The 12538-nt window shown below is 35.0% G+C and overlaps 1 protein-coding gene across 4 annotated transcripts in view; it reads left to right on the forward strand.

Annotated features, from left to right (window-relative positions):
* The window catches only part of BRCC3 (BRCA1/BRCA2-containing complex subunit 3), a 62052-nt gene that overhangs the window by 36032 nt on the left and 13482 nt on the right, over window positions 1-12538 (forward strand). For 3 of the 4 annotated variants that reach the window (XM_023248861.2, XM_023248862.1, XM_023248860.1), the window contains one exon: window positions 1308-1382. The exons of the other annotated variant lie outside the window; for it this stretch is intronic. In XM_023248861.2, coding sequence (XP_023104629.1) covers window positions 1308-1382 — 75 coding nt within the window. The remainder of the gene's footprint in view (window positions 1-1307; window positions 1383-12538) is intronic. 4 annotated transcript variants of the gene reach the window in all.

Below are 12538 nucleotides of genomic sequence, written 5' to 3' on the forward strand. Positions count from 1 at the left end.
GTTGCCAGAGGCTTATCTATTTTGTTGGTTTTTTTCAAAGGTCCAGCTTTATGTTCTCTAGATCAATTCAGTTTCTTAGCTTTTTAAAAAACTTCCACTTTTCTCTTCATTAATTTCTTCCTTCTATTTCATGTACATTTTATTGTTGCTGTGTTGTTCTTATTATTTTTATCCTAAATTCATGAGGTGAAAAGTAGGCTCATTTTCTATCTCCCTTGTTTTCTCATAAATACTTCTAAGGCTATACGTATTCCTCCTCACTGTGGCCTCATTCCAGAGGTTTTGATGTGTGGTAGTTACAATGGCTTTTGTTTGTTGGTTTTTTTACTTCTGATTTGTGTTTCCAGTCGTTATTTTCTCTTCAACCTAAGAGTTATTTAGAAGTGCATTTAAAAATTTCCAGATTTGTCAGTTTAGGAGGTTTTTTTTTTTTTTTTTTTTTTTTTTTGCTATTACTTTAATTTTTAACACATTATTATAACTGTGGCCTGTGTGATATTGGCTTTATGGAAATTTTTTGATATTTCCTTTGTTACCTAGAAAAGAGGTTCACAGATGACAGCCTGTAGGCCACATGGGCCTGGTGCCTATTTTGTAAATTAAGTTTTATCGGAACACAGCTACACTCATTTGTTTACTGGTTACAACTGCACTGCTGAGTGGTTGGGATAGAGACTCTGTGGCCTATGCAGCTTAAAACATTTACTATCTGGACTTGTCATAAAAAGTTTGCTGGACTGCTAACTTAAAACATGGCCAATTTTTGTGACTTTTTCATAGGGATCAAAAAATACGTGTATTGTCTTTTGGGTCTCAGTCCCTTATATCCTTGTTAGAATAAGCTGGTTAAGTTATGTTGTAGTGATCCTTATATCCTTTCTCATAGTTTGTGCTTTTGATTATACATATCTGAGACAGATGTATATAAATTTCCCATCCACTTGTATATTTTAGTCAGGGTTAGCTTTAGGTATTTTGAGGCTGTATTGTTATTGCATAAAGAGCATATAAAGGTTCATAACTATTATATGATCCTGTTGTGTTTTCCTTCATAAAATATGTAATAGCCTTCTTTGCCCATTTGTGCATTTATTTATGCATGCTTTCTAGAGAATATTATTGTTCCTGTCAGGTTTAGGTTGAACTAAATATATTAGGGAAATAATAAATAACAGTTTAAACAAGAAAGATTATTTCTTTCTTGAGTAGAAGTCTGGACATAAGTATTCCAGGGCTCTATGATGTCATCAGGGACCCAGGCTCCTACCTTCTGCTTCACCATCTTGGTATATGGTTTCCATCCTAAGGTCCCCTCATGGTCCACGAGACTTCTGGAGTTCCAGCCAGCACATCTCCATTGAGGGCCAGAAGGAAGAGGAAAGGTAGGAGGGCAAAAAGGGGCCCATCCTAGCTCAGCCAATTTCTAAGTGACCTCAGAAGTCCCAGAAAACAATTCCATCTCCTTCTCATTGGCAGAACTTAGTGAAGCAGTCACACCTAAGCTACCAGGGAGGCCCATCAGGTAACTTTGCCTTGGCTAAAAATGGGCATTCTGTTACCAAGGAGGAAGGTGACACTGGACATTTTGGATTAGTCAGTCAGCAGTCTCAGCCACTGCCTGTTGCATGTTGTAGTTCTTGTTACTAGCATTTTCCTTTTATAACTTTTATTGTCAACCTTCCTCAGTTATTTTGTTTCAGGTATGTTCCTTATAAATAGAATATAGCAAGATCTTGAGTTACTTGGTTTTAAACAATGAGAGCATCTGTCTGTTAATAGGTGAGTGTAATGCATTCACTTTATTATCGTGGCTGATACATGTGGCAGTGTTCCTGCAATTACATTTTTGTCTTCTGTTTGCCATGCTTTCTGTTTAATTCTTTTTATGTTTCCTACCATTTGTGACACTGAGTGAGTTTTCTGTTTTTTCTGTTTTAGAAGTTGTATTTACTGCTTTGATTCTTTTAGTTATTACTCTTAATGTTTTTTAACATTCGTTTTTTAAAATAATTTCAAATTTACAGAAAAGTTGCAAGAATAGTACAAAGGATTCCTGTGTACCCTTTACACAGATTCCTCAAATATCAAAATTTTATCATATTTCATTATTATTTTTTTTCTTTATACCTATGGATGGTTTTTCCTGAACCATGTGAGAGCTAAGTTGCACACATGATTGACATTTCCTAAAGAACCGGTACATTTTCTTACATAAAAAAAATAAAATAGTTTCAGGACATTAAACTTCATACAATACTATTACCTAATCCACAGATAGTATTCAAATTTTACCAGTTTTCCTAATAACATTCCTTATAGCAGGAAAAGACCACTTTATTTTGGTCCAGATGCAGCTTCACACACTGCATGTAATTATCATGACCTGGAGTCTCCTTTGATCGGAAACAATTCTTTTGCCTTCTGTGAACATTGTATTTTTGAAGATTGTAGGCCAGTTATTTTGGAAAATGTCCCTCATTTTGGGTTTGTTTACATTTTATCAAAATAAGCTTCAGATTAAGCACTTTTGGCAATAACACCACAGAAGGGATGTTGTCTTCTTCTCAGTGATTTGTATCAAGAGGCACATGCTATCAATTTGTGCCATTATTGGTGGTTTCAACTTTGACCAGATGCTTAAGGTAGTGTCTATGAGGCTTTTCCACTATAAGGTTACTATTCTTCCCTTTGAAATGAGTAAGTATATTGTGGGCACTTTTACCATTCTTTCCTAAATTATTTATTACTAAGATGGTTCTCAAAAGCAATGTTCTAATTCCATCATTCCTTTTACATTTACCAGATGGCATTCTACTCTCAGGAAGGGCTTTCCCTGCCCATCTGTTTATTTAATCATTTATTTATTAAAAATTTTTTAAGGCTTATTTATTTTAGAGAGGGAGAGTATGTGCATGTGCGTGCAAGCAGGGGAGAGGCAGACAGAGGTGGACAGAAAAGTGGGCTCTGCGCTGACAGCAGAGAGCCCGATGCAGAGCTCAAACTCACAAACCATGAGATCATGACCTAAGCCGAAGTCAGGCGCTTAGCTGGCTGAGCCACCCAGGTGTCCCTCATTTATTTATTTATATTCATGTGTGTATCTGTATTCTTTATTTTATTCAATGGGTTTTAATCCATTATTATCATTAGCTATTTTGAGGCACACATTGTTTCAGAATCAACCAGTGGAAGCTCCTCCCATGTTCTTTTGCCATATTCTCCTTATTCTTTGAGTACTACTTGATTTTCTGGCACAAGAAGATGTTCCACCTTCCTCTTGTTCTTTCCCGGATTCAGCTCTGGATTCAGCATTCCTCCAGGGAGCCCGGGTTCCTTTTATTTTTTAACAGCTTTATTGACGTATAATTGACATACAATAAACTACACACATTTAAAGTATATAATTTGCCAATTTGCCAATAAATTATATTTAAAAAATAAAATGATGTAAAGATCAAAAAAGCAAAAAAGTAATATGATAAGTTTTCACATGTGCACACTTGTTTATACCATCACCACAATCAAGATAATGAAGATATCCATCACCCTCAAAATGTTCTTCGGGTCCCTTTGTAATTCCTCCCTCTCATCACTCCCTGTCCCTCCTCCAACCCCAGGAAACCCTGATCTGTGGTTACTATAGAGTAGTCTGCATTTTCTATGGGAAAATATACATATGTATAGAATCATAGAATATGTACTCTTTTTTGTCTGTCTCATTTCATACACCAGAATTATTTTAGGATTCATCCATGTTATAGCATGTATCAATAGTTTACACCTTTTATTACAGAAAAGTATGAAATTATATAAATAGTAGCACAATTTGTTTATCCCTTTGCTTGCTGATAGATATTTGAGTTAATTGCAGTCTTGGTTTACTACAAATAAAGCTACTTTGAACTTCTGTGTACAAGTCTTTGTGTGGATATGTGCTTTCTCTTCCCTTAGGGAGATACTTAGGAGCACGCTGGCTGAATTATATGGTACATGCATATTTAACTTTCTAAGAAATTGCTAGACTATTTTCCAAAACAACCTGCTTATATTTTTGACTGGGATTATATTGAATATTGATCATTTTGGGGAGAATTGACACCTTAATAATATTGAGTGTTCCAATCCATGAACATGGCATATGTCTCTGTTTATTTTAGGTCTTTAATTTTCTCAACAATGCTTTGTAGGTTTCAGCATACAAGTCTTGCATATCTTTTGTCAGATTTATCCGTACACATTTCATATCTTTATCCTATTGTAAATACTATTGTTTTAATTTCAATTTCCTATTCTTCATTGCTACTATATAAAAATACAATTGATTTTGTATATTGATTTTATATCCTACCTTGCTAAACTTATTTGTTAATTTTAGTACCCTATTTGAACAGTCCATTGGATTACCCACATAGATTTTCATCTGTGAATAAAGGCAGTTTTTACTTCTTCCTTTCTAATCTAGATGCCTTCTGTTTATTTTTCTTACCTTACTGTACTCATTGGAACCTCTAATAAACTGCTGAATACAACTGGTGAGAGCAGTCATGGTAGCTCTGTTCCTGATCTTTGGGGAAATCATTCAGTCTTCTACTATTAAGTATGATGTTACCTGAAGGTTTTTTTCCCTTACTGATTTGAGGAGGTTTCCTTCTATTCCTAGTTTATTGAGAGTTCTCTTTTTCTTCAGTAATAAATGTTGCATTTTATCCAATGCCTATTTGTATCTATAGTGCTTTTCTTTTTTAGTCTGTTAATATTGATGAATTACATTGACTGATTGTTTTGATTGCTAAACCAACTTTGCATTCATGGGAAAAACTCCATCATTCGTGATGAATGATCCATTTTATGTACTGCTAGATTTGATTTGCTAAAATTTTGTTCACAATTTTACATACATGAGAGATATTAGTTTGTAGTTTTCTTGTAGAGTCTTTCTCTGGCTTTGGCAGCAGAGAAATCCTGACTTCAGAAGGAGAGTTCAGCAGTATTGCCTGCTTTTCAATTTAATGGAAGAGTTTTTGTAGAATTGATATTCTTTCTTCCTTTTTAGTAGAATTCACCAGTCAAATCTTCTGGGCCTGGAGTATTCACTGTGGGAAGATTTTTAACTACCAATTTGATTTATTTAATAGATATAGGGCTATTCAGATTATATAGTTCTTCTTGAATAAGCTTTGGTAATTTGTGTCTTTCAAAGGACTTATTTCATCTAAGTGGTTGAATTTATTGGTATAAAGTTGTTATGATAATATCTTTTATTGGTTATTATCTGTAAAATCATAGTAATGTCTCTCTCATTACTATATTGGTAATTTGTTTCTTTTTTCTGATAAATCTGGCTAGAAGTGCAATAATTTTACTGGATATGTCTGTTTTTCTGTGTACTGTTCCATTTATGTCAACTCTGATATGTTATTTCCTTCTTTTTGCTTCCTTTTTTTTTTTAATTGAGAGAGAAAGTGCAAGTAAGCGAGGGTGGAGTAAGAGAGGGAGAGGGAGAGAATCACATGAGGGGCAGAGAGAGAGAGAGAAAGAAAAGTGAAGCTCATGTTCACCCAAAGCAGGGCTCAAACTCACCTGATGCAGGACTCGGACACACATACTGCAAGATCATGACCTGAGCTGAAGTTAGATGCTTAACCAGCTGAGCCACAGGCACCCTCTTTTCACTTACTTTGAGCTTCACTTGTTCTTTTTTCTATTTTTTTAAGGTGGATGGAAGCTGAGTTTATTTGAGATCTATTTTCTTTTTTTCTATATAAATTTGTGTAAATTTCCAAGTATTCCTTTAGTTGTATCCCACAAATCTTACTGTGTTTTCATTTTTATTCAGTTCAAAGCATTTTGTATTTTTCCTTTTTGACTTCCTGATTAATCCACAGGTTATTTATTTAGGTATTTTTCTGTTTTATTGAGATATAAACAGCAGAACATTGTATAAGTTTCAGGTATAGAGCATAATGATTTGATACATGTAAATATTGCAAAATAATTGGCACAAGTTCAGTTAACATTGGCCACCTTGCATAGTTACAAATTGTTTCTTTTGTATGTGTGATGAGAACTTTTAAGATGTACTCTCAGTAACTTTCAAACATATAATACAGTATCGTTTTTGTTTGTTTTAGAGAATGAGAGAGAGAGAGAGAGAGAGAGAGAGAGCAAGTGGGGAAGAGGGGCGGAGGGAGAGAGGAGAGAGGGAAAATCCCAAGCAGGCTCTAGCTGTCAGTGCAGAGTCTGATGTGGGGCTTGATCCAATGAACTGTGGGATCATGACCTGAGCCAAAATCAAGAGTCCGACACTCAACTGACTGAGCCACCCAGGTGCCCCTATGATACAGTATTGTTAACTGTAGTCATCATGTTCCACATTACATCCCCAGGACTTATTTATCTCATAATTAGATGAACTTGTCTATTAAAGAAAATGGTTTTAAAATTAGATACTAAAGTCAAAACCAACTCTATGTGCCATACAAGAGTCAAACAAAATACAAAGATTCAGGAAGGCTAAAACTAAAGGTATGTGGGAACAGTAATACAGCGGGGCTGCAGTCATAGCCAGAGCAGGACCAAGGCAAGGAAGTCCACTATTGCACGATTTCTTCTCTTTTTTTCTTTTTTTGGCATATTTTCAGTGAGATTTTTTTCCTTATTTTATTTTTTCAAGTTTTTATTTAAATTCCAGTTATTTAACATGCAGTATAATATTAGTTTCAGGTGTGCAATACAGTGATTCAACACTTCTGTACAACACCTGGTGCTCATCACCACAAGTGCACCCCGTGATCCCCGTCTCCTATTTTACCATTCCCCATCCATCTCTTCTGGTGACCATCAGTTCCTTTTCTATAGTTAAGAATCTGTTTCTTGGTTTCTCTCTTTTTTTCCCTTTCCTCATTTGTTTCTTAAATTCCACATATGAGTGAAATCATATGGTATTTGTCTTTCTCTGACTGACTTATTTAGCTTAGCATTATACTCTCTAGCTCCATCCATGTCGTTGCACATGGCAAGATTTCATTCTTTTTTTATGGTCAAGTAATATTCCATTGTTTGTATATGTGTGTGTGTGTATGTGTGTATATACATATATATACACACATATACACATACAACACACACACACACACACACACATACCATTTCTTCTTCATTCATCAGTTAATGGACACTTGGGCTCTTTCTATATTTTGGCTATTGTAGATAATGCTGCTGTAAACATTGGAGTCATGACGCCCTTTGTATTTGTATGTTTGTATTCATTGGGTGAACACTTAGTAGTGCAATTGGTAGATAATAAAGTAGTTCTAATTTGTAACTTTTTGAGGAACCTCCATACTGCTTTCCACAGTGGAGGCACCAGTTTGCATTCCCACCAACAGTACAAGAGGGTTCCTCTTTCTCCACATCCTCGCCAACACCTATTGTTTCTTGTGTTGTTGATTTTAGCCCTTCTGACAGATGTGAGATGATATCTCGTTGTAGTTGTGATTTCTATTTCCCTGATGATCAGTGATGTTGAGCATCTTTTCACGTGTCTGTTGGCCATCTGGATGTCTTCTTTGGAAAATGTGTATTCATGTCTTCTGCCCATTTTTAATTGGATTATTCATTTATTGGGTGTTGAGTTTTATAAGTTCTTTATATTTTAGATACTAATCCTTTATCACATATGTCATTTGCAAATATCTTCTCCCATTCCATAGGTCGCCTTTTAGTTTTGTTAATTGTTTCCTTTGCTGTGCAGAAGTATTTTAGTTTCATGAAGTCCTAATAGTTTATTTTTGCTTTAGTCTCCCTTGCCTCAGGGGACATATCTAGTAAGAAGTTGCTATGGCTGATGTCAAAGAAGTTACTACCTGTGTTCTTCTCTAGGATTTTGATGGTTTCCTGTCTCACATTTAGGTCTTTCATCCATTTTGAATTTATTTTTGTGTATGGTGTGAGAAAGTGGTCCAGGTTCATTCTTCTGCATGTTGCTGCCCAATTTTCCCAACACCAGTTGTTCAAGTGACTGTCTTTTTTTCCATTGGATATTCTTTCTTGCTTTGTCAAAGATTAATTGACCATATAGTTGTCAGTTCATATCTGGGTTTTATGTTCTGTTATATTGATCTATGTGTCTATTTTTGTGCCAGTACCTTATTGTCTTAATCACTACAGCTTTGTGATATAACTTGAAGTCTGGAATTGTGATGCCTCCAGCTTTGCTTTTCTTTTTCAAGGTTGCTTTGGTTATTTGTGGTCTTTTGTGGTTCCATACAAACTTTAGGATGGTTTGTTCTAGCTCTGTGAAAAATGCTATTGGTATTTTGGTAAAGATTGCATGAAATGTGTAGATTGCTTTGGGTATTATAGACATTTTAACAGTATTCTTCTTACCCATAAGTGTGGAATGTCTTTTCAGGTCTTTGTGATATCTTCAGTTTCTTTCATCAGTGTTTTATAGTTTTCAGAGTACAGGTCTTTCACCTCTTTGATTAGGCTAGGCTTATTCCTAGGTATCTTATTATTATTGGTGTAATTGTAAATGGGATTGATTCTGGGGTGCCTGGGTGCCTCAGTCGGTTGAGCATTCAACTCTTGATTTTGGCTCAGATCATGATCCCAGGGTTGTGGGATCAAGTCCCGCATTGGGCTTCATGCTCAGCGTGGAACCTACTTGGAATTCTCTTTCACTCTCCCTCTGCTCCTTTTTACCACTTGTGTGCTCCCCTCTCTCTAAGAAATAGATAGATAGGTAGATAGATAGATAGATAGATAGGATTGATTCCTTAATTACTCTTTCTGCTACTTCATTATTGGTGCATAGAAATGTAACAGATTTTTGTACGTTGATTTTGTATCCTGTGACTTCACTGAATTCGTATATCAGTTCTAGGGCTTTTCTGGTGGAGTCTTTCGGGTTTTCTATATAGAGTGTCATGTTGTCTGCAAAAGGTGAAAGTTTTATTTCTTTCTTGCCAAATTGGATGCCTTTTATTTCTTTGTGTTGTTTTAGTGCAATGGCTAGGAATTCTGGTACTATGTTAAATAGCAGTGGTGAGGGTGGACATCCCTGTCTTGTTCCTGACCATAGAAGAAAGCTCTCAGGTTTTCCCATTGAGGATGATATTATATGTGGGTTTTTTCTTATATGGCCTTTATTATGTTGAGGTATGTTTCCTCTAAACCTAATTTTTTGAGGGTTTTCATCATCAATGGATGTTGTACTTTGTCAAATGCTTTTTGTGCATCTATTGAAATGATCATGTGGTTGTTATCCTTTCTGTTACTAATGTGGTGTATCATGTTGATAGATTTGTGAATATTGAACCACGCTTGCAGCCCAGGAATATATCCCACTTGATCGTGATGAATGATTTTTTAATGTAGTGTTGGATTTGGTTTGCTAATATTTTATTGAGAAGTTTTGCATCTATCTTCATTATCATTCTTTTTTTAAAATATAATTTATTGTCAAATTAGCTAACATACAGCATATACAGTGTGCTTTTGGTTTGGGGGGTAGATTCCCATGATTCATCGCTTACATACAACACCCAGTGCTTATCCCAACAAGTGCCCTCCCCAATGCCCAACCCCTCTTTTTCCTCTCCCCTTGCTCCCCCCCCACATCAACACTCAGTTTGTTCTGTGTATTTAATAGTCTCTTATGGTTTGCCTCCCTCTCTGTACTTTTTCCCCCCTCTCCTTCCCCCGTGGTCTTCTGTTAAGTTTCTCAGATTCCACATGTGAGTGAAAACATGATACTGTCTTTCTCTGACTGACATTTCACTTAGCATAATACCCTCCAGTTCCATCCACATTGTTGCAGATGGCAGGATTTCATTCTTTCTCATGGCTGAGTAGTATTCCATTAATGGGATCTTTGTCTGGTTTTGGTATTAGGGTAATACTGGCCTCACAGAATGAATTTGGAAGCTTTTCTTCCATTTCTATTTTTTTGGAATAGTTTGAGAAGAATAGGTATTAACTCTTCTTTAAATCTTTGGTAGAAATCGCCTGTCTAGGTATCTGATCCTGGACTTTTGTGTCTTGGGAGATGTGTTATTACTGATTCAATTTCTTTGCTGGTTATGGGTCTGTTAAAGTTTTCTATTTCCTCCTGTTTCAGTTTTGATAGTTTATAGGTTTCTAGGAATTTATCCATTTCTTTCAGGTTGTCCAATTTGTTGGCATATAGTTTTCCATAGTATTCTCTTATAATTGTTAATATTTGTATGGTGTGGGTTGTTATTTCTCTTCTTTTATTTGTGATCTTATTTATTTGGGTCCTTTCTCCTTTCTTTTTGATAAGTCTGGCTAGAGGTTTATCAATTTTATTAATTTTTTCAAAGAAACAGTTCCTGGTTTCATTGATCTTTTCTATTTTTTTTTTCAGTTTCTGTCTCATTTATTTCTATTCTATTCTTTATCATTTTCTTCCTTCTGCTGGCTTTAGGCTTCGTTTGTTGTTCTTTTTCTAGCTCCTTTAGGTGTAAGCTTAGCTTGTTTGAGATTTTCCTTACTTCTTGAGGTAGCCCTGTATTGACTGATTTTCTGGTTGAGCCATTCATTGTTTAATAGCAGGTTATTTAGCCTCCATGTATCTGTGGTCTTTTCCAAAGGTTTTCTTGATATGTATTTAGGTGCCATTTTCTTACTTGTTTTGTGGTGGTTTTTGTAGTTTTTCCCTGATCATTTCTTCTCTTGCTCCCTTTCATGTTTTGTTAGCTTTCTTTAGTGATATCTTAGATTCCTTTCTCTTTATTCTTTGCATAGCTATTACTGATTTTTGACTTGTGGTTACCAATAGGTTTGTATATAACATCTTCTGAATGTTACAGTCTATGTTAAGTTGATGGTTGCTTAAGTTACTCCTGTACCCCCCATGTTTTAGGTTTATGGTGTCATATTTTAATCCTTTCATTTTATGACTCCCATTTTTTGGAGAAATACTTATTGTTACAGCTTTTCTATTTTTTACTTTTAATACTCTCACTTTTGGTCTTTCATTTCAACTCAAAGAATCTCCTTTAATATTTCTTATAGGGTTGGTTTAGTTGTCATGAACTCCTTTAGTTTTTGTTTGTCTGGGAAGCTATCTCTCCTATTCTGAATGACCACCTTGCTGGATAGAGTATTTTTGGCTGCAGGTTTTTCCCATTCAGTACTTTGAGTATATCATGCCACTCTCTTCTGGCTTGCCCAGTTTCTGTTGAGAAATCTGCAGCTACCATTATGGGTTTTCCCTTAAGTTAAGGACTTCTTTTGTCTTGCTGCTTTTAAGGGTTTTTTTCATTATCATTATATTTTACAAATTTAATTACAATATGTCTTGGTATTGGCCTGCTTGTTGATTTTGGTGGGAGTTCTCTGTGCCTCTGGATCTGGATGTTTGTTTCCTTCCTCAGATTAGGGAAGTTTTCTGTTGTTATTTCTTGAAATAAATGTTCTGCCCCCTTTTCTATCTCTTCTTCTGGGATTTCTATAATATGAATTTATTATGAATGTTATTACATTCAATGGAGTCACTGAGGTCCCTAAGTCTATTCTCATGTTCCATAATTCTTTCTCTCTTTTGTTCAGCTTCATTATCTTCCATTATTTTCTCTTCTATCTCACTAATCTGTTACTCTGCTTCTTCCAGACTGCTGCACAATGCATCAGGCCTGTTTCAAATCTCATTTATTGCATTCTTCATTTTTGATCCTTTTTCTTAAGTATTTTATCTCTGGATCCAGAGGTTATTTAGAAGTATGTTATATAGCTTCTAAATACTTTGGTATTACCATATCTTTCTGTTGTTGATTTCCAATTTAATTCCACTGTGTTCAGAAGAAAATACTTTATGTGACTTGAATCCTTTAAAAATTATTGAGAATGTGTTATGGCCCAGAATATGGTCTATAGGTAAACTTTCTGTGTGTATTTGAAAAGTTGTTCTACTGTTGGGTGAAGTGTGCCTATAAATATCAATTAGATCAAGTTGTTTTATAGTGTTTTTCAAGTCTTTATCCTTACTGATATTTGTGTCTACTCTTCTATCAATTTTTGAGAGAAGGTTTTTTAACCCTCCAGCTATAATTGTGGATCAGTCTGTTATCATAGTTCTATCAGTTTTTTATTAATATCTTCTTAAGCTCTGTCATTAGGTGTATACATGTTTAGGACTGTTATGTATTTTTTATGAATTCACCTTCTTGTCATTATGAAATTACCTTCTCCATCCCTGTTAATATTCTTTGCTCCAAAATCAACTTTGTCTGATATTGATATAGCTATACCTACTCTCTTTTGAGTATTGTTAGCACGTTTTGTCTTTTTACTTTTAGCTTATTTTTGTCTTTAAATTTAAAGTGTAATTCTTGTAGTTAGCATATAGTTGGGTCTTCCTTACGATCTTGCTGTTTGTTTTTTATTTGTCTTATCTGATTTATGTTCACCTTTTCCTCTTTTGCCTTCTTTTGGATTGAGTAATTTTTATGATTTAATTTTATCCCCTTTTTAGGTCTATTAGCTATAATTTTTTGTTATGTTACTTCAGTGC

This window comes from Felis catus, chromosome X (genome assembly GCF_018350175.1).
Source record: "Felis catus isolate Fca126 chromosome X, F.catus_Fca126_mat1.0, whole genome shotgun sequence".
NCBI lineage: Eukaryota > Metazoa > Chordata > Mammalia > Carnivora > Felidae > Felis > Felis catus.